Source organism: Heterodontus francisci, chromosome 47, assembly GCF_036365525.1.
Source record: "Heterodontus francisci isolate sHetFra1 chromosome 47, sHetFra1.hap1, whole genome shotgun sequence".
NCBI lineage: Eukaryota > Metazoa > Chordata > Chondrichthyes > Heterodontiformes > Heterodontidae > Heterodontus > Heterodontus francisci.
Genome location: NC_090417.1, coordinates 14,797,380 through 14,818,832, shown reverse-complemented (window position 1 = coordinate 14,818,832; position 21,453 = coordinate 14,797,380). Strand labels below are relative to the sequence as shown.

The 21,453-nt window shown below is 47.0% G+C and overlaps 1 protein-coding gene across 4 annotated transcripts in view; it reads left to right on the top strand.

Annotated features, from left to right (window-relative positions):
* The window catches only part of ash2l (ash2 like, histone lysine methyltransferase complex subunit), a 46,368-nt gene that overhangs the window by 20,794 nt on the left and 4,121 nt on the right, over nucleotides 1–21,453 (top strand). For all 4 annotated transcript variants that reach the window (XM_068023278.1, XM_068023275.1, XM_068023276.1 and 1 more), the window contains 6 exons: nucleotides 3,482–3,569; nucleotides 4,663–4,880; nucleotides 9,318–9,485; nucleotides 18,064–18,257; nucleotides 19,329–19,421; nucleotides 20,740–20,838. In XM_068023278.1, the coding sequence (XP_067879379.1) occupies nucleotides 3,482–3,569; nucleotides 4,663–4,880; nucleotides 9,318–9,485; nucleotides 18,064–18,257; nucleotides 19,329–19,421; nucleotides 20,740–20,838 (860 nt within the window). The remainder of the gene's footprint in view (nucleotides 1–3,481; nucleotides 3,570–4,662; nucleotides 4,881–9,317; nucleotides 9,486–18,063; nucleotides 18,258–19,328; nucleotides 19,422–20,739; nucleotides 20,839–21,453) is intronic.

Here is a 21,453-nt window from a genome sequence, read left to right as displayed (position 1 = left end):
ATTCTCTTCAGGGACGACCCCACCATCAACAAAGTTTCCTCTCCCCATCTGTTCTTAAACGATCACGCCATATCCAACTACCCTTTTTCTCTTCAAAGTCACCTACCAAATCAGCGCCCATCTATCCTGCAACTTCATGTTTCAATCTCTCCAATTGGGTTGCCAGTTCTGCCACAGCACTGAAAATACCCCGACCTCAGTCACAAATGAAATGGTCTCCTTGAGCTTCTCAACCATTAAAACAGTTAATGTACACTGTTCTTCTCCAACACCACTGCTCAGTTGTCCAGTTTAGTAGCACTGCCCTCACTTGGTTCCACTCTAGCCTATCTGGTGCATCTGCAGCAATGGTTTGTCTCTCTGCACCGTCGCCTCAAGAGAACTGCAGAGATCTATTCTTAGCCTCCTTTTCTTCTGAATCTACATCCTGCCCCCTTGACAGTATTTTCTTCAGACATGAGGTCAACGTCCACCTGTAAGCTGATTTTCACAGCTTCAAATATTCTCCTTGCCCCTCTCCTTCCCCAGTCCTTGTATTATCCAACTGCTTGTCTAACATCGAGACTTGGTAGAACAGTTAAACATTGGGCAAAGCAAAAGCCAATGTCTTTGGCACCACTGCAAACTCCGTACCCATGTACTTGATAGTATCCTCTTGCCCAGCAATTGTCTCAAGCTGAAAGAGACTGGCAACCAATTCAGCCCTGCCCCCATATCTGTTAAAAAGACTCTGCTTCTCCCTCTGTCATGTTGCCTGCCTCTGTCCCGACTTGAGCTCATTTGCTGCTGAAACACTCATCCATGCATTTGTCATTTCGAGACTCTGTTACTGAAATAGCTTTCTGGCTGTCCTCCACTCTGTCGAAGCTTCAGATCATCCAAAACCTTGCTGCCACTATCCTATTTCTTAGCAAGTACCATTCACCCAGCACCCCTGTTTTTGCTAGCTTTCATTCGCTTCTAGTTCTCTCGACACAAAGTTTAAAGTTGCAAACCTTCTCCTGAACTAGAATCCCTTCCCCTGAACTCTTTTAACTCTGGCATCTTGTGCATTCCTCCCACTTCACCCTACCATTGGAGTCTGTGCCTTCAGGCATCTGGACCCCAAACCTCTGGAATTTCTTCTCTGAATTCCACTTCTCCATCTCCCTCTCCTCCTTTTAAGACCATCCAGAAAACCCAACTGTCCGACTGAACTTACGGTCATCCCATACAATATATTCTTCTTTGGCTCATTGTCCATTTTTTAAAAATTGAATGCGTGTCTCATGAAGCTCCCAACAATATTTCTCTCTGTTAAAGATACAAGATAAATTGAACGGTTATTACAGTACTGCACTGGTTCTGCCCCATACTTCAGAGACACTTCTTCGAACAGAGTAATCCAGGAGTTTATCTCCATATAGGAGATATGCACATTGCTAAGCTGCAAGTCGTCATTGAACAACGTGAGGGATGAGATATTTGTCGAGCATTATAAATTTGTAGGTGGCACGAACCTATTGTGGAAGGGGAGCCAAATAGAGCTGTGAAAATAGAACATGGGGAGAGGAAAGTTACCATTGCAGCTGTACATGTTTGAATCGGTGTCAGTATGTACGAAGTGATAGATTGCAGATGATGGCTTTTGAGTGCGAGAACTGAGTGATTGAAGACTGGTAGAACCTCAACTGTGCAGTGGGTGTCCTGTGTTCATGTTCCAAACCTTTGAAGTTTCTGTTTCTGTGCAACCTTCTGCGCGTTTGTGCATCCCCTTGAGAAAAGCTGCAAAGACAATTACACCTGCAAGTAGTAGCAAAGCAGAATTCCTACTGGCTTTTCAAGAATTTCCGTGCTTCTCAAATCCTGTAGTTTTAAAAATTTCTTCCAAAGCAATTACACCCCGACTTGCATTCTTATTGCTTTGCAAAACAGTTACTGCCAGAATTTACCACAGATGCCAATGGAATATTAAAGCTGCTCCTTGTCTCCACTGCAGATACTTGATTAATTTGGGAGTGACTTAAAGAAGAGGCAACCACTTCAACTGGCTGCCAATGCCCAAGCATTAAATTACTGTGACAGGCATTTGGAAATCTGACTTGACTTGCACATCGACTATGAACTAAACATTTGGGCAGCGTCTGAAAATGAATTTTAAAAACACTCTGCATGAAAGCCACAGCTCCCCTTGCATGTGTCTTTCTCTGGTCTCAACAGTTCTGAGAGGTACCAGGTATATGGGTTGGAGCAAAAGCTCAGTGGTCTTGTGACATTTCAGCTGCAGAGTCAGCTGTTAGTTATTAAACTGGGCTGGGAGGTCAGAAGAAAATATTTTGGGTAGTTCAAGTACTGATAGCAAGTGGGTTCACGAAGAGAAGCCAATGCATATGCCACCACAGAGCAACTATTGGATTGACTGCACTCTCGGGGTTACCTGCTTATGCAGTGAAGCATCAGACTGTGAAATTACATCTTTTTAATGTTAAGGGACCAGTGATTTGGTCTGAAGTGCTCCTCTCCCTTGTCCGAGCACAGATAGTCACCTGTTTATTTGAAACGTGTTGGTGGACGTGTCAATGCATCATGGAGGAATTTGACTTGCTGAGTCGTGTTTATAATGTCAGGGGTCTTTCTGTTGGTGTAATTCTGAAGCGTAAATGGTAGACGTGTTGAATGGTCAACAGTGGAGCAGACCTCCAGCCTTTGATCTGAACCCTCCAACTGTCTGAACGTTTCTCTGCATTTTAGCTGAGAAAGCTTTCATCGACTAACGAGGCTTTCAGTGTTTCCTTGTAACCTGCCATGATTTGGTTTATGAAATGCACCATTCAACTTGCATGTTAAAATGCAGCTCCTGCAATGATAAGTTAAATGAAGAGTAATAATGGAGGTTTATAGGTACAGTGCAACAGGGAGCAGAAAGGTTGATTAACAGTGAGAGTGCTTGTTGAGTGGGAAGAGACCTAGTTTGGTATAATTAAGCTCAATGGTGCAAGGGAGCAGAGCTAACAGCAGACATGATTAATCCATTGATTCTGTCTAAACACTGCACATTGATTCCCATCGTACATGCAGCTTGGTAACTGCTTGAAGCGAGTTTCCTGTTGGACATCCATGGTCAGACAGAAAATACTTAATTTTGCCTGTGGTTTTACCTTGACACAAATTAAACACTCTTTCAGCAAAAATCTAATTTTATTGACTTGTTCTCTGTGAGATTCTGGCAGTAGCACCCTTGAAGGAAAGCCAAGTGAGTAACCTCGTGCTGCTGTGCTGAAATTGGTGTTGTCAATGATGATTCCTTCTTTTTTTTGTCATGTCCCCAGTCCTTATTCACCTGTCCTGGGCATGTCAAGTAGACTAAAGCTTACAGGCTGCTCTGTTCCCAATGACTACCAAGCTGTTGCATCCTGTGCCCTTTCCTGAACAGTTCTTCAGCTCTGGATGTTGGGAGCAGACAGTTTAGTCCTAGATCACAATCTTCAGTTTTCTTTTCAAGGTGGCACTGTCGGAGGGAGCGGGAAAGGAAGAGGAGCTAAGCGTAAACAGGATGGCACTTCAGGAGGTACTGCGAAGAGGACCCGGAGGTGAGGGTCTTTGGGAATGGTGGGGGAATTGGTCCAGGCCCAGATGGCTGTTGGAGGTGGTGGGGGAGCAGAGTGTTTTAGCACTGAAATCAGAGTGTACTTGGTCATGGATTAGGTTGTCAGCATATTTTCTGCAGTTCCCCTGTGGCAGGCTTGGTTCAGCGTTGGACTGGACAGTGGGGTGTAACTTCTGAAATGGAACCAGCACAGAAAAACACTCATGGTTCTTATTTCTCCCTGACAGAGGTTGGGGATAATAAACTTTGGGGCTTTGGAATGAATGTTTCCCAGCATTTGAACTCAAATGACCCCATTGTCCAGCTTTCCGATATTAGAACAGTGACTAATTTGGAAACAAGTTCTTCAGTGGCTGTTAAGTGCTTTGGGGGATTCTGAGGTCTTGAAAGGTGCCAAATAAATGCAGGCCTGCCCTGAGACTTGGTTGCAGGTGGATAGAGTGTTGGTCCCACCACGTGGCACGTTTCCGATCTTTGCTGTTTGGGGAGCTATTGGGTCACTAACACTTTAGAGCAAGGTCTGTACCCTTCGTTTTGTCGTGAGTGACTTATGGAATGAATAGAATAGTTTTGCTTCAAGCACTACAATGCCAGGCTAAGCCACAGTGGCGCTCAAGTGTCTACACTCAGCCATTGGAGAGGGCAGTCTGGTGTTCGGCTGGGACTAGAGTGGATCACATGAAGTCGAGGGACACTGTTAGCATGTCAGTTTCTTAACAAATGAAGTGCAGAAATGAGCTCTGTTGGGTGTGGAGTTAGCTGCTGGCATGAAAGATGCCATGGAGAGCAACAACATAACAGTTGCGAAGACCTTCGAATGACTAATCCTGATGTTGGAACAGATGAAAATTTGCACCACAGTAGCATTTGTTTGTGAGTGGCCTACGTTCCGTTGTAAATCTGATTGCGCTTCCCAAGATATTAGGTGGGAAGTATCAGATGGCATCAACTCGGTTTCACCATCTGATGGTAGCGCCTGCATTTTGGCCAGTGAGTTTTTGATGGGTGAGAAAGATCTAGAGAGGAAATGAGGTGGTTTTATGCAAACTTAAAGCCTTGTGTTGTATTTCCCTCAGTGACCCACTGTTTGCTGCTCAGCGCCTGCCCCCACATGGCTATCCCCTGGAACATCCGTTCAACAAGGATGGTTATCGGTATATCCTGGCCGAGCCTGATCCCCATGCTCCAGACCCAGAGAAACTTGAACTGGACTGCTGGGCTGGTAAACCCATCCCCGGAGACCTCTACAGGGCTTGTTTGTACGAAAAGGTTCTTCTGGCACTGCATGATCGAGGTTGGTACATTGGGTCGGTGGTTGTGGGGGTGGGGGGCTCTCTTGTTCTTGACGTAGATTTTCAGTTGAGTTAATGGGGAAGTGGGCAACCCCCTGAAGGGGATGGGAGAGTGGCTACTTCCTCCTGAGGAGAATGGGGCACCAAGAGGACACCAGTGGTCATGATCTTTGTGCTGCCACAAATTGCTCCCCAAATGGGTGGATCTTGAATGTGCCTGTCTGCCTACATCCTTTCCAGTAATCATCATTTGTGGAATGGAAGAACCATGTTGGGGAAGATTATTGCTCTGTCTAACCTGCTATATGGCAGCCCCTTTCCCCCCACCCCCCCATATTACTGCAGTTAACACTTGCAAACATTTGTTCCACAAGAAGTTTTTTGCTGCCTTTCTGTTAATTAGTAGCCCAGGTCTTGTTCCTAGCTTCTGGACGTAGGGAGTTATGTTGATCGGGAGCAAAGCACAGTGTGCAAGACAGAGATAACTTGGTGCCTTTTGGGGTGTAGACGTGCAGTCCTTGAGTCACAGCGGTTCCTGCATTACTGGCTCCCCGAAGAAGTATGCAATTTCGAGGTGCCTTGAATCCTCCTTGGAGAAGTCGAACTTGGGAGCTATTGGAAGCACTGGTTTCCTCCTTGCCGAGATACTGACCCAGCCAGGCAATACCTGTTTCATGCCAGGCTCGGTGTTTACTTCTGATGATCTGACCTTGGACCGAAACCAATCAGAATTGATTGAAACCAAAATAGTGGGCGCGTTGATTAGAAAGGGAATATAACACACTAGTTATACAGCTACGACCGTGACAAGTAGCAAGTATCAGTCCCAATCGGGCAGGATGGCTGGCATGCATGAACAGCTCTCTTTCTTCTTAGATGTATCTCAGAGACGTAGAATCTTGCTTCGACTGCTGTTCTCACCGCATCCTGACATCCACACAACATGTACACACTCAAGCAGCACTGACTCACCCTCCCGAAAAGCTGTCCTGCTCAGCACTTTCATCCTTCATCTTAGCCGGCGCTTTAACAGAAAAAAAATTATCTCCCTTTTAGGTGTACAGGAACGCAAGCTCCAGCAACTGATGGATACCAGTGCTCCTCCACATCTTTCTTCCCTTCATTTCCCTCTGACCCCATCCCTCCTCCTAATCTCACCCCTTGCCATGTATTCACAATATCCTCTGACCTTGAACTTCCCTGTGAGACTGAAAGATCTGTATTTAACGAAGGACTCAGCTTTATCCCCTCACACACCCACCTCAATGAATTATGCACTCAGCATGACGTTGAGCTCTTCTTCCATCGCCTTCAGCTCTGGGCTCGCTTCCTTGGCCAAGAGTCCGCTCCCTGATCTGCGGACCCTTTTACCTGCTTCCAGTATTCTCCCTGCACCTGGACCCCTCCATCTGGCCTCTTAACCCATCTTGACCTTTTCATTGAGAACTGTCAACGGTGACGTCTTAATTTCTCTGCTCCACTCGCTCACTCTAACCTGTATCCCTCTGAACTTGCTGCACTCCATTCTCTCAGGTCTAACCCTGACGTCGTAATTAAACTCGTCGTCTGGTGTATCGACCTCGACCTTGCAAAGGCTGAGTGCTTACTCTGAGACACTTGTTCCTACCTTCCCCTGGACCATGACTGCACCACCAAACATCATATCACTGTCTCCAGGGCTGTCACTGACCTCATCTCCTCCGGAGATCTTCCCTCTACAGATTCCAATCTCATAGTCCCACAGACCCCAACAGCCTGCTTCTACCTCCTTCCCAAAATCCACAAACAGGTCTGTCCTGGTAGACCCATGGTTGCAGTCTGCTGTCACCCCACTGAACGTATTTCTTCCTATCTTGAGTATTTCTTCTCCCCTTGTCCAGTCTCTTCCCACTTCAATGCGTGACTCTTCTGACACCCTACATCATTTCGACAATTTCCAGTTTCCTCACCCTAACGGCAGCCTCTTCACTGATGGACGTCCAATCTACACCTCCAATCCTCACCAGCAAGGTTTGAGGGCTCTCGGTTTCTTCCTTGGACAGAGACCCAACCAATCCCCATCTTCCACCACCCTCCTCCGCCTGGCTGAACTTGTTCTCACATAGAAGAATTTTTTCATCAACTCCACTTACCTCCTTGAAATAAAAGGTGTTACTGTGGGTACTCGCATGGGTCCTCGTTATGCCAGTCTTTTTGTGGGGGATATTTGAGTCCTACTCAGACCCCCTCCCTTACCTCTTCAATGGATCACTGTATCGGTGCTGTTTCCTGCTGTTGCCTGGAACTGGAAAACCTCATGAACTTGGCTTGCAATTTCCACCCTTCTTTCACTTTCACGTGTTCCATCTCCGACACTTCCCTTACCTTCCTCAGCTTCTCTGTCTCCATTGATGGGGGTAGGCTGTCTACTGCTATTGATCAGAAGCCTTCCGACTCCCACAGCCAACTCGACCACACTTCCTGATGCCCTGCCTTCTGGAAAGATTCCATTCCGTTCTCCCAGTTTCTCCATCTGTTCTGATGATGCAATCTTCCAAAACCGCACTTCTGATATGTCTTCCTTTTCTCTCAACTGAGGATCCCCCCCACCCCCGACTGTGGTTGACAGGGCCCTTGACCGTTTGACCCATTTCCCGCAATTCTGCACTAACCCCTTCCCTTCCCTCCAAGAACCTCATTAGGATTCCTCTTATCCTCACTTTTCACCCCACCTGCCTCCATGTCAAAAGGACCAGCCTCCGCCATTTCCGCCACCTCCAGCATGATAGCACCACCAAACCCATCTTCCCCTATCTTCATTGTCAGCATTCCGAAGGGACCATTCCCTCCGTTACACCTTGGTCCATTCCTCCATCACCCCCGACACCTTGTCCCTTACGATGGCATCTTCCTATACAATCGCAGGAGGTGTAACATCTGTCCGTTTACTTCCTCTTTCCTCACCATCCAAGGCCCCAAACACTCCTTCCAGGTTAAGCAATGATATACTTGTACATCTTTCAAATTAGTATATTGTATTGACGGCTCACAATGCAGTCGCCTCCACACTGGCACGACCAAACGGAGATTGGGTGACGACTTTGCGGAACTCCTCCGCTCAGTCCGCGAGTGTGATTCCCCCATCTTCCGGTTGCTTGCCGTTTTAATTCACTGCCTTGCTCTCACTCCCACATTTCTGACCTTGGCCTGCTGCAGTGTTCCAGTGAAGTTCCAAGTAAAGTTGTGCAACAGCACCTCATCTTCCGATTAGGCACTCTGCAACCTTCTGGACTCAACATTGAGTCCAACAATGTCAGACCCTGACCCCAATTTGATTGTGTCCTCTTTAAACCCTGTGCCGGTCTCAAACTGTTTCTTATGTTATTGTTTTCAGACAAAGCTGTTCATTATTCTGCATGAACACACTTCCTGGACAAATGCTTTGTCTTTTACAATGGCTGTTACCACTCCCTTGCCCCTTTGTTCCCTGACATCTTGGTTATTTAATCTCTCCTGCCCCCTCCCCACCCTGTCACCACCTCCTCCCTCCGTCCACCACCCCCTTCAGTTGCTCAAAACCTGATTACGTTTTGAATCTTTGCCAGTCCTGATGAAGGGTCATCGATCTGAAACATGAAATCTGTTTCTGTCTACACAGATGCTGCCAGGCCTGCTGAGCATTTCCAGCACTGGCTGTTTTCATCTCCGATTTCCAGCATCTGCAGTATTTTGCTTTTATTTTTTCTTTATTTCTTTTTGTTTTCTTCTCGGTGTCTCATGTCTTTCTGACTTATCAAACTGCACAAGTGTTCGCACAGATCTACCCTTAGTTTCTCTCCACTGCCTGCTGCACTGAGGCCTCCCAAGTCTCTTAGTTGATTGCCTTTTTCAGGGGTTCACTTGGATGGATCATTGACGGGCCTTCTAAAGATTTACTTCATTTTGAAATGCCCTATAAAATGTTGAGTTCTTTGTCCAAACCATGAGTTAAAAAAAGTCTTTAATATCTTTCACCTCAGGGTAATCATTCCACAGGCTTTGTTTCTAGGGTAACGAGACCTTAAGTAGTTTGCAGTAAAATGGAATATTGCAGTACTATCTGTTTACCTCTTTCAAGCTGATGATAATGCACTTAACATAATTCTAATTGCTAATGCCAGATTGGGGAGAGGGATGCCTGTTCACTTGTAACCATTTGCAGGCGAAGTGCAGAATCGGGAGGCACAGCATTCTATATCAAACCACAGGCTTAGCGTAGAATCCATATTCGAAAATATAATTTTTCTAAAATGGTCACCAAGATCCAGCATCTAAGGTTGGGGAGGCCAGATACTCCGGGGTTTGATAAGTCGGAAACACCTAATATTGTTGCTATAGTGAGCTTCTAACTGAATTTGATATTCTTGATTGTTGGGCAAATGCATGCAACGTAGTGTTTCTTGGCTCTGCAACTTTTCTAGCCCCTCAGCTGAAGATCTCAGACGACCGGCTGACAGTAACAGGAGAGAAAGGTTACTCAATGGTACGAGCGTCTCACGGGATCCGGAAAGGAGGCTGGTACTTCGAGATCACAGTGGACGAAATGCCTGCGGAGACTGCTGCAAGACTTGGCTGGTCACAGCCTTTAGGTACGGCATGACATATATCTGCTCAGTGCTGCTCGAGCATGAGTCTTCACACTGTGCTGGGTCTGGTCCTGTTGGACTTGGTCAGTTTGAGTCTCTTGGAATAAGCGGGCTGGACTGAGGGTCCAGTTGACCACAACAAATACAAGCAATTTTTTAAAGAAATAAAGCAGTTTAATAGGCAAGCGAGAGATGATGGGGAATAGATCGTCATGTAGAAGCAAAGCAGTTCGACAGGTAACAATCGATGCATGTGATCTGGATTGGTTTCTATTACTTGAGAGCGTTGCATAGGAATTTTCCCGAGTATTTTTTCCCCTGTTGGCTTGAGTTTGTCCTTATTTTAAATCTCTGCCAGGAGACTACATGGTTTGGGGGAGGCACAGAGGGGAGTGTCCAATCATGATGCTATGGCTATTGAAAGTACGGCAGGCTCGATGGGCTTTTGCTGTCCTAAATTTTTCCTGTTGGTACCTGCATGAGTGACAGTGATAATACCAAATAACTATGGCCTCAAATAAAGAAAATGAAATTGCTCTCAGTGCTTCAGATCTTAAAATAAGGCTCATTGGGAACACCCAATTTCCAGTGACTTATTCAGCTTTGTTACTGGTGCTGCTTGAAAGACACCTTGAGATTTCAAGGCTGCAAATTCCCAGCCGGATTCATGATTGGTGAACTTTCCCACACCCCCCCTCAGTCACTCTCCTAAGTTACTGGGTAATTTGTGTTCTGGAACTATCCTCCACTTAGTGCATTTCTCGTGAGAAATAATCCTGCCTTTATCAGGAGACCTTGCTGTAGTTTGGGTCATGAATTCTGCTTGCTGTAGTTCACAATAGACTGTTGTAATTTCTGTCACAAGTTCAGTCCTACGTCCAACTAAGAAGCTGAGACAGTGGTGTTGATACCGTGATTTTTAACAACCCTGCAGTCAATGGCAAGTGCACTGTTCTTTCTGTCAACTGCAATTGGAAATCTAAACTGCCCCGCTTGTCTTGTTTGGCTGGCGGTGGGGTGTCCTTTGTTTTGAGAGCCTTCAAAGCTGCTGCCCAGTTTGCCGGGTTGCCTGTTTGCTGAGCTCAAGTGGAGAAGGATACCTGGTGTTAACACCAATGGTGGGAGCAGGGGTGGCAGACTCCCAGCTCTGCTAAGTTTTTTATTTTTAATACTTACCAGCAGAGCACTGACAGTGTGTGACGGCCCGAGCACGACCCGGACTCGACCGGAGCCGAGCCCGAAAGCCAGACCCGGAAGAGGGGCCAGACCCGACCCGAACCTGACCCATGTTGTCGGGTCCCGTCTGGTTCGGATCAGGTAGCAGGCCTTTAACGGGAATGTGATATTGCTATCACAGACATGCTTGAGGGAGGGGCAGGACTGGTAGCTCAATATTCCAGGGTATAGAATCTTCAGGCGTGACAGGAAGGGTTAAAAGAGGAGGTGGTAGTGCACTGCCGATCAAGGAGCCAATTACTGCAGTAAGGAGGGATGATATATTAGAAGGTTCCTCAAATGAGACTATACGGGTAGAACAAAAAGGGGGCAATCACTTGGCTGGGAGTGCACTACAGGCCTCCAAACAGTCAGGGAGAGATAGAGGAACAGATATGTAGGCAAATCTCAGAGGTGTAAAAATAATAGGGTATTGGGGGATTTCAACTTCCCCAATATCAACTGAAATAGTCTTAGTGAAAAAGACTTAAAGGGGGTGGAATTCTTAAATTGCATACAGCAGAGCTTTTTGAGCCAGTACGTAGAAAGTCCTACAAGAGAAGGGGCGGTACTGAACCTAATCCTCGGGAATGATTATGATTAGATTAGATTAGAGATACAGCACTGAAACAGGCCCTTCGGCCCACCGAGTCTGTGCCGAACATCAACCACCCATTTATTCTAATCCTACACTAATCCCACATTCCTGCCAAACATCCCCACCTGTCCCTATATTTCCCTACCACCTACCTATACTAGTGACAATTTATAATGGCCAATTTACCTATCAACCTGCAAGTCTTTTGGCTTGTGGGAGGAAACCGGAGCACCCGGAGAAAACCCACGCAGACACAGGGAGAACTTGTAAACTCCACACAGGCAGTACCCGGAATCGAACCCGGGTCCCTGGAGCTGTGAGGCTGCGGTGCTAACCACTGCGCCACTGTGCCGCCCATAATGAAGCCGGACAAGTGGCAGAAGTGTCAGTGGGGGAGTATTTTGGGGATAGTGACCATAAATCTGTAAGATTAGTTATGGAAAAAGACAAAGATGGACCGGAAGTAAAGTTACTGAATTAGGGTAAGGTCGATTTCAATATGATACAATACAATATGATACAACAGGATCTGGCCAGAGGACTGGGAGCAGCTACTTGTAGGAAAGTCTACATCAGACCAGTGGGAGTCATTCAAAGAGGAAATAGTGAGAGTTCAGAGCCAACATGTACCCGTTAAGGTGAAGGGGAGGACCAACAAGTCCAGGATGTCAAGGGATATAGAGGATTGGATCAGGAAAAAAAATGAGGCTTAAGGCAGATTCAGAGTGCTGACAACAGCGGAGGCACTACAGGAGCAAAGAAAGTGTGGGGGGGGGGGGGGGTACTTAAAAAAGTCATTAGGAGAGCGAAGAGGGGCCATGAAAAAACACTGGCGGGCAAGATAAAGGAAAATCCCAAGGCATTTTATTAAGGGCAAGAGGATAACCAGGGATAGAGTAAGCCCATTAGGGACCTATGTGGCAATCGATGTGTGGAGCTGGAGGATATAGGTGAGGTTTTAAATGATTACTTTTCATCTGTGTTCAGTATGGAGAAGGACGATGGAGGTGTAGAGATCAGGGAGGGGGATTGTGATATACTTGAACAAATTAGCATCAGCAGGGAGGAAATATTAGCTGCTTTAGCAGCCTTAAAAGTGGATAAATCCCCAGGCCCAGATGAGATGTATCCCAGGCTGTTATGTGAGGCAAGGGAAGAGATAGCAGGGGCTCTGACATAAATTTTCAAATCCTCTCTGGCCACAGGAGAGGTACCAGAGGACTGGAGAACAGCAAATGTACTATTATTCAAGAAGGGAAGCAGGGATAAACCAGGTAATTACAGGCTGGTGAGTCTAACATCAGTGGTAGGGAAACTATTGGAAACAATTCTGAGGGACAGGATTAATTTCCACTTGGAGAGGCAGGGAGTAATCAGGGATAGTCAGCATGGCTTTGTCAGGGGGAGATTGTGTCGAACAAACTTGATTGAATTTTTCGAAGAGGTGATTAGATGTCTGGATGAGGGTAACTCAGTTGATGTAGTCTACATGGACTTCAGTAAGGCTTTTGATAAGGTCCCGCATGGGAGATTGGTTTACAAGGTCAGAGTCCACAGGGTGGAGGGCAAATTGAATCCAAAATTGGCTGAGTGGCAGGAGGCAGAGGGTGATGGTCGAGGTTTGTGTTTGTAAGTGGAAGCCTGTGACCAGTGGTGTACTGTAGGCAGGGGTGCTGGAACCCTTGCTGTTGGTAGATTTTTTTTTATTCATTAATGGGATGTGGGTGTCGCTGGCTAGGCCAGCATTTATTGCCCATCCCGAATTGCCCTTGAGAAGGTGGTGGTAAGCTGCCTTCTTGAACCGCTGCAGTCCATGTGGGGTAGGTACACCCACAGTGCTGTTGGGAGGGGAGTTCCAGGATTTTGACCCAGCGACAGTGAAGGAGTGGCGATATAGTTCCAAGTCAGGATGGTGTGTGACTTGGGGGGGAACTTGCAGGTGGTGGTGTTCACATGCATTTGCTGCCCTTGCCCTTCTAGTTGGTCGGGGTCGCAGGTTTGGAAGGTGCTGTCTGAGGAGCCTTGGTGCATTGCTGCAGTGCATCTTGTAGATGGTAAACACTGCTGCCACTGTGCGTTGGTGGTGGAGGGAGTGAATGTTTGAGGATGGGGTGCCAAACGAGCGGGCTGTTTTGTCCTGGATGGTGTCGAGCTTTTTGAGTGTTGGAGCTGCACCCATCCAGGCAAGTGGAGGGTATTCCATCACCCTCCTGACTTGAGCCTTGTAGGTGGTGGACAGGCTTTGGGGAGTTGGGAGATGAGTTACCCGCTGCGGGATTCCTAGCCTCTGACCTGCTCTTGTAGCCACAGTATTTATATGGCGACTCCAGTTCAGTTGCTGGTCAATGGTAACCCCGAGGATGTTGATAGTGGGGGATTCAGCGATGGGAATGCCATTGAATGTCAAGGGGAGATGGTTAGATTCTCTCTTGTTGGAGATGGTCATTGCCTGGCACTTGTGTGGGCAAATGTTACTTTTAACTTATCAGCCCAAGCCTGTATATTGTACATTAATGATTTAGATGTGAATATAGGAATATGATGAGTAAGTTTGCAGATGATACGAAAATTGGTGGTGTTGTGAATAGTGAGGAGGAAAGCCTTACAGAACGATTTAGATGGGCTGGTAAGATGGGCAGAGCAGTGTCAAATGGAATTTAATCCTGAGAAGTGTGAGGTGATGCATTTTGGGAGGACTAACAAGGCAAGGGAATATACAATGGATGGTAGGACCTTAGGAAGTACAGAAGGTCAGAGGGACCAGGGTTGGGGCCGACCATGACTCATGGCCCTCCTGCCTTGGGCGCTATGGCGTTGGAAGGATGAATGAGAACGGGCAGAGACTGCTTGAGTTGTGTACCTATCATAACCTCTGCATCACCAACTCGTTCTTTCACACTAAACCCTGTCACCAGGTTTCATGGAGGCACCCAAGATCACGTCGTTGGCACCAGCTAGACCTCATTGTCACAAGGCGAGCCGCCTTAAACAGTGTTCAAATCACACGCCGCTTCCACAGTGCGGACTGCGACACCGACCACTCCCTGGTGTGCAGCAAGGTTAGACTCAGACCAAAGAAGTTGCATCATTCCAAGCAGAAGGGCCACCCGCGCATCAACACGAGCAGAATTTCTCACCCACAGCTGTTACAAAAATTTCTAAATTCACTTGTAACAGCCCTTCAAAACACTCCCACAGGGGATGCTGAGACCAAGTGGGCCCACATCAGAGACGCCATCTATGAGTCAGCTTTGACCACCTACGGCAAAAGTGCGAAGAGAAATGCAGACTGGTTTCAATCTCATAATGAAGAGCTGGAACCTGTCATAGCCGCTAAGCGCATTGCACTTTTGAACTACAAGAAAGCCCCCAGCGATTTAACATCCGCAGCACTTAAAGCAGCCAGAAGTACTGCACAAAGAACAGCTAGGCGTTGCGCAAACGACTACTGGCAACACCTATGCAGTCATATTCAGCTGGCCTCAGACACCGGAAACATCAGAGGAATGTATGATGGCATGAAGAGAGCTCTTGGGCCAACCATCAAGAAGATCACCCCCCTCAAATCTAAATCGGGGGACATAATCACTGACCAACGCAAACAGATGGACCGCTGGGTTGAGCACTACCTAGAACTGTACTCCAGGGAGAATGCTGTCACTGAGACTGCCCTCAATGCAGCCCAGCCTCTACCAGTCATGGATGAGCTGGACATACAGCCAACCAAATCGGAACTCAGTGATGCCATTGATTCCCTAGCCAGCGGTAAAGCCCCTGGGAAGGACAGCATTACCCCTGAAATAATCAAGAGTGCCAAGCCTGCTATACTCTCAGCACTACATGAACTGCTATGCCTGTGCTGGGACGAGGGAGCAGTACCCCAGGACATGCGCGATGCCAATATCATCACCCTCTATAAAAACAAAGGTGACCGCGGTGACTGCAACAACTACCGTGGAATCTCCCTGCTCAGCATAGTGGGGAAAGTCTTTGCTCGAGTCGCTCTGAACAGGCTCCAGAAGCTGGCCGAGCGCGCCTACCCTGAGGCACAGTGTGGCTTTCGTGCAGAGAGATCGACTATTGACATGCTGTTCTCCCTTCGTCAGATACAGGAGAAATGCCGTGAACAACAGATGCCCCTCTACATTGCTTTCATTGATCTCACCAAAGCCTTTGACCTCGTCAGCAGACGTGGTCTCTTCAGACTACTAGAAAAGATCGGATGTCCACCAAAGCTACTAAGTATCATCACCTCATTCCATGACAATATGAAAGGCACAATTCAACATGGTGGCTCCTCATCAGAGCCCTTTCCTATCCTGAGTGGTGTGAAACAGGGCTGTGTTCTCGCACCCACACTTTTTGGGATTTTCTTCTCCCTGCTGCTTTCACATGCGTTCAAATCCTCTGAAGAAGGAATTTTCCTCCACACAAGATCAGGGGGCAGGTTGTTCAACCTTGCCCGTCTAAGAGCGAAGTCCAAAGTACGGAAAGTCCTCATCAGAGAACTCCTCTTTGCTGACGATGCTGCTTTAACATCTCACACTGAAGAATGCCTGCAGAGTCTCATCGACAGGTTTGCGTCTGCCTGCAATGAATTTGGCCTAACCATCAGCCTCAAGAAAACAAACATCATGGGGCAGGATGTCAGAAATTCTCCATCCATCAATATTGGCGACCACGCTCTGGAAGTGGTTCAAGAGTTCACCTACCTAGGCTCAACTATCACCAGTAACCTGTCTCTAGATGCAGAAATCAACAAGCGCATGGGTAAGGCTTCCACTGCTATGTCCAGACTGGCCAAGAGAGTGTGGGAAAATGGCGCACTGACACGGAACACAAAAGTCCGAGTGTATCAGGCCTGTGTCCTCAGTACCTTGCTCTACGGCAGCGAGGCCTGGACAACGTATGCCAGCCAAGAGCGACGTCTCAATTCATTCCATCTTCGCTGCCTTCGGAGAATACTTGGCATCAGGTGGCAGGACTATATCTCCAACACAGAAGTCCTTGAAGCGGCCAACACCCCCAGCTTATACACACTACTGAGTCAGCGGCGCTTGAGATGGCTTGGCCATGTGAGCCGCATGGAAGATGGCAGGATCCCCAAAGACACATTGTACAGCGAGCTCGCCACTGGTATCAGACCCACCGGCCGTCCATGTCTCCGTTATAAAGACGTCTGCAAACGCGACATGAAATCGTGTGACATTGATCACAAGTCGTGGGAGTCAGTTGCCAGCATTCGCCAGAGCTGGCGGGCAGCCATAAAGACAGGGCTAAATTGTGGCGAGTCGAAGAGACTTAGTAGTTGGCAGGAAAAAAGACAGAGGCGCAAGGGGAGAGCCAACTGTGCAACAGCCCCAACAAACAAATTTCTCTGCAGCACCTGTGGAAGAGCCTGTCACTCCAGAATTGGCCTTTATAGCCACTCCAGGCGCTGCTTCACAAACCACTGACCACCTCCAGGCGCGTATCCATTGTCTCTCGAGATAAGGAGGCCCAAAAGAAAGAAAGAACAAGGCAAGGGAATATACAATGGATGGTAGGACCTTAGGAAGTACAGAGGGTCAGAGGGACCTTGGTGTACTTGTCCATAGATCAAAAGGCAGCAGCACAGGTAGATAAGGTGGTTAGGAAGGCACATGGGATGCTTGCCTTTATTAGCCGAAGCATAGAATATAAGAACAGGGAGGTTATGATGGAGCTCTATAAAATGCTAGTTAGGCCGCAGCTGGAGTACTGTGTACAGTTCTGGTCGCAACACAATAGGAAGGATGTGATTGCACTGGAGAGGGTGCAGAGGCGATTCACCAGGATGTTGCCTGGGCTGGTGCGTTTCAGTTATGAAGAGAGACTGGATAGGCTGGGGTTGTTTTCCTTAGAGCAGAGAAGGCTGAGGGTGGACCTGATTGAGGTTTACAACATTATGAGGGGCATTGATAGGATAGATTGGAAGAATCTTTTTCCCTTAGTGGAGGGGTCAATGACCAGGGGGCATAGATTTAAGGTAAGGGGCAGGAGGTTTAGAGGGGATTTGAGAAAACATTTTTTCACCCAGAGGGTGGTTGGAATCTGAAATGCACTACCTGAAGAGGTGGTGGAGGCAGGAACCCTCACAACATTTAAGAAGTATTTCGATGAGCACTGAAAATGCCATAACATACAAGGCTATGTGCCAAGTGCTGGAAAATGGGATTAAAATAGAGAGGTGCTTGATGGCCGGCACAGATACGATGGGCCGAAGGGCCTGTTTCTGTGCTGTCTAACTCTAGGACTTCAATAGGTTTTTTTCCAGTGAGCAGAATTCATTAAACTCTGTGCTAAATTTATTGAATAAAATTTAAATCTGTATTGTACTTTGTCTTGGAGTAAGTTTGCTCACTCAAGCCATGATAACTGGTACTGCAGCATGTGTTTTTGGCAGTGGTCGTCTCTTGACAAAATGTACACTGCTTCCAGCTTAACTCTGGTACAGTCAGTGCTTTCTGTTTAATTAAGGAGCACACACAAAGGGCCTAGCCCTCAAACACAAGATTTCACGTGAGAAGTGGTGAGCAGTGCTTAGTTAAACTTGTAGCTTGGAGTAAAGGTTTGGAAAAAGTTGGAGTTTTTGAATTTCTGGGAAGAGATTAATGTGATGCTGAGTCTTCATGCCAATGCAAGAATTTGGATTTTAGCAAACTGTCAGGTGGTATATTTGGAGCTGGAGAGGTCAAGAGCAAAGTTCAGTGATCAAATTGTAACCTTTTCAAACTTGGGTACCTGCAGGCAATCTCCAGGCACCCTTGGGCTACGATAAGTTCAGTTACTCGTGGCGCAGTAAGAAAGGGACCAAGTTCCATCAGTCGATAGGCAAACACTACGCCAAAGGCTACGGGCAAGGAGACGTCCTTGGGTTTTACCTCTACCTTCCAGAGGATACTGAGGCTGCCCGGGCACTGCCAGATACTTACAAAGACAAGGTAAATGAAAGGACTTGATGCAGATGGATCAAAATATCAAATGGCACAAAAATCCCTCTTTGTTTTTTAACATCTGTACATTAATTAAAATTGCCAATGTAGTCAAGAAATTTAACTGTGATCTTAAGGGCATTCCCTATTTGACTATGTTGTGATGGGAAATTGACAACAAAAGGGCCTTTGGTTATGAACAGGAGAAAAATTGGAGCAGAAAATGTTCTGGTTCCTTGACGGTTTCATAAATGTGATCACTGCCTCACCAGTCCTATGTGTTTCTGCTGTTGTGAAGACCATTTTGTGGGTGGAATTCTCACCTTGCACGCAACTTATTCCAGTGCGCCAATTTTCCGTTGTAATTGGCCTTCCCCCAGGTTTGTTTAGTCACCTGGTCTGTCCAGATGGTATGTTATGCACTGAAGGCTGAGCCAATGAATTGCTCCCAAGCATCTACCAGTGCTATTGGAGCCTCGGTGTCAGCTGTGGCTCAGTGGCAACACTCTCCACTGACTTCAGAAGGTCATGGGTTCAAACCCACTCCTGAGTCTTGAGCACAAAATCTCGTCTTGACTGCTCAGTCCGGAGGGAGTGCTGCACTGGCGGGCGTGCAGTTTTCAGATGAGGATCCGTCTGCCCTGTCACATGGATGTTTGAGATCCCATGGTAATATTATGAAGAAGAGCAGGGGAGTTAGCCCAGGTGTCCTGGTCAATATGATCCTTCAACCTACGACAGATTATTTGGTCATGAACATTTTGTCGTTTGTGGGAGCTTGCTGTGTGCAAATTGCCTGCTGCGTTTCCACATTACAACAATCTTGGTGTACCCCCAAAGCATGGTACAACCAGTGGAGCACATACTCATTATAAACCTACTGTTCGGTGGTACCCAGACTGTATTCACATGAGTGGAAATGTCTGCCCTCTGTATTATCTGTTGAGAACAGATCCTTAAATGCTTGCAGCTTTTCTTACAAGTACACTGTGTGGAGCTGGTCCAAGTGAGCTTGAGCCTGGGAGAAAGTGATTGAATTTGGGTAATGTGCTGTTAATGTCATTTTTTTTTTTTTAACAGGCTCTGATTAAATTCAAGAGTTACTTGTACTTTGAGGAGAAAGATTTTGTGGACAAGGCAGAGAAGAGCCTGAAGCCAGCTACAGGTAGCAAGGTGAGTGTTCCAGTTGGTTGTGCTCTCTTTGCCTGTCTGCAGTTACAGTCGGCCTGCAGTTTCCATAGTTTCAGTTCACTTCAATTCCCGCAGACACGTGCTGAGATACGGGTTCTGCCACGTTGCTCAGAAGATCCTGAACAGTGTCAGCAGACCACGTGACCTTGTTTTTTGAGGACTGGAGGGTGTAAAAGCAAGTTAATCCATAATCCTCATGATCCAGTCCTCATCAAGGACGTGCATATGCACCACAATAGGAGTGAAATTGGGAGTTGGAACTGTGCACAAGCCAACTGTAATGTCACACCCTGGCTTTGGCTCAGAGTGAACAAAGCCTGAAAGCTGCAACTTCTGATCAGGTGTCAGTCGTGGCTCAGTCAGGAGTCGTCTGGCTTCTTGAGTCAGAAGGTCATGGGTTCAAATCCTACTCCAGAGACTGGAATGCAGAATCAGGCTCACACCTCACTTCAGTACTGAACGGGTACTACACTGCCTTTTGGACGAGAATTTAAACCGAGGCCATGCCTGCTCCCTCAGGCGCGCACAAAAGATCCCATGGTATTACTGTAATATGATAGAGTTCTCCTGGTGCCTTCGGTCAATATTTCTTCTTCAACCAAGATCACTAAAAGCAGATTAAAAGCCATTATTTCATTGCTGTTTGTGGGATCTTGCTATGCCTATGTTGGCTGCCGCATTTCACATGTTGGAACATCGCCTGTACTAAAGGCCTGCTCAGGTCAGGGGAAAAAAACCCGACCCGGACCCGAGCCTGACCCGGCCCAAGCCCCTCCATTTTTTTCCCACACCCGACCCAACCATCGGAATGTTCCCGTTACTTACCTTGCAACTGCAGGAAGCTGCAACATGAGCACGATGACGTCATACAGACGCTCACTGCGCACTCTTGAGTTTCCCTCCTTGATGTCTTGGACTCCCAGCTCAGGTCGGTTTTTCTTTTACTTATAACACTTAGTTGCAGAGCAAAATGCAATTCTTAGTTTGTGTGTCCAACCCGGACCCGGCCCGACCCGACCTGACCTGACCCGAGCCCGTTGGGTCCAGTCAGGTTCGGTTCGGGTCGGGTCGCAGGCATTTAACCTGTACTTCAAAGAAAGTACTTGCTGGGCTGTCGAGACGTCCAGAGACTGTGCAAGGTGCCATTAGAAATAAAGGTTTATACATTGTTCACTGTCTAGATCATTGCAAGAACTTGAGTTTCATTGACTCTTGGTTTCTGTCCAGTTCTTAGACATTGGTCTTTGAATAACTGATGCCTTGGCAAACTCGCGAAAACATCTTTTCTTTTATTGATCAGATGATATTTTATAAGAACGGAGATAGTGAGGGAACTGCCTATGAAGATGTGTATGCTGGTGTGTATCATCCTGCAATTTCTTTGTACAAGAACTGCACAGTAAGTACAGCTGTGGAAGCTCAACAAGGTGTTGCTGATTTTTCCCACTTTCTCCCACCAATGTATTTTAGCATTGATCATCTATAATGGTCCAATTTCTCTGTCCCACCACTCCTTCATCTGTTCGTGAGATAAGTCACCGTGATCAAAAAACCCAGGGAACCAGCCATGTGCACAAGGCAGTTCCTTGCAGTTTCTGTCCTCACCAGCATGGAGCCTGATGTGTCTGTCTTCGATTGAAGTCCTCCGTTCTTTTTCACCTGTTTCATGTTTCCTCTGTCTCTTGTATTGTCTCTGGGTTGAAAGCTGCTGGAAGGCTGTGGGGACGCAGTATTGCACAGTACCTATACTCTGCATTGCTGTTGGGCAGGATGGGAGGACCTCATTCTGAAGCTTGGAAATAGAGGATTAAATGAAAGATGAGAGGTATGATAGACACTTCCTTTGGGAGTCTGTCACCGATTTCTAGCTTGGTGATGTGGGCAATGAAGAAAAATTGGAAGAGATGGAGGGAGTGGTGATAGGGAAACATAATATACTCATAAAGAAAGCAACATGGAATTAATAGGTTTTCAGTAGGCAGGTTAACAGGTTTTTGTGCCAGCTGTTAGATTT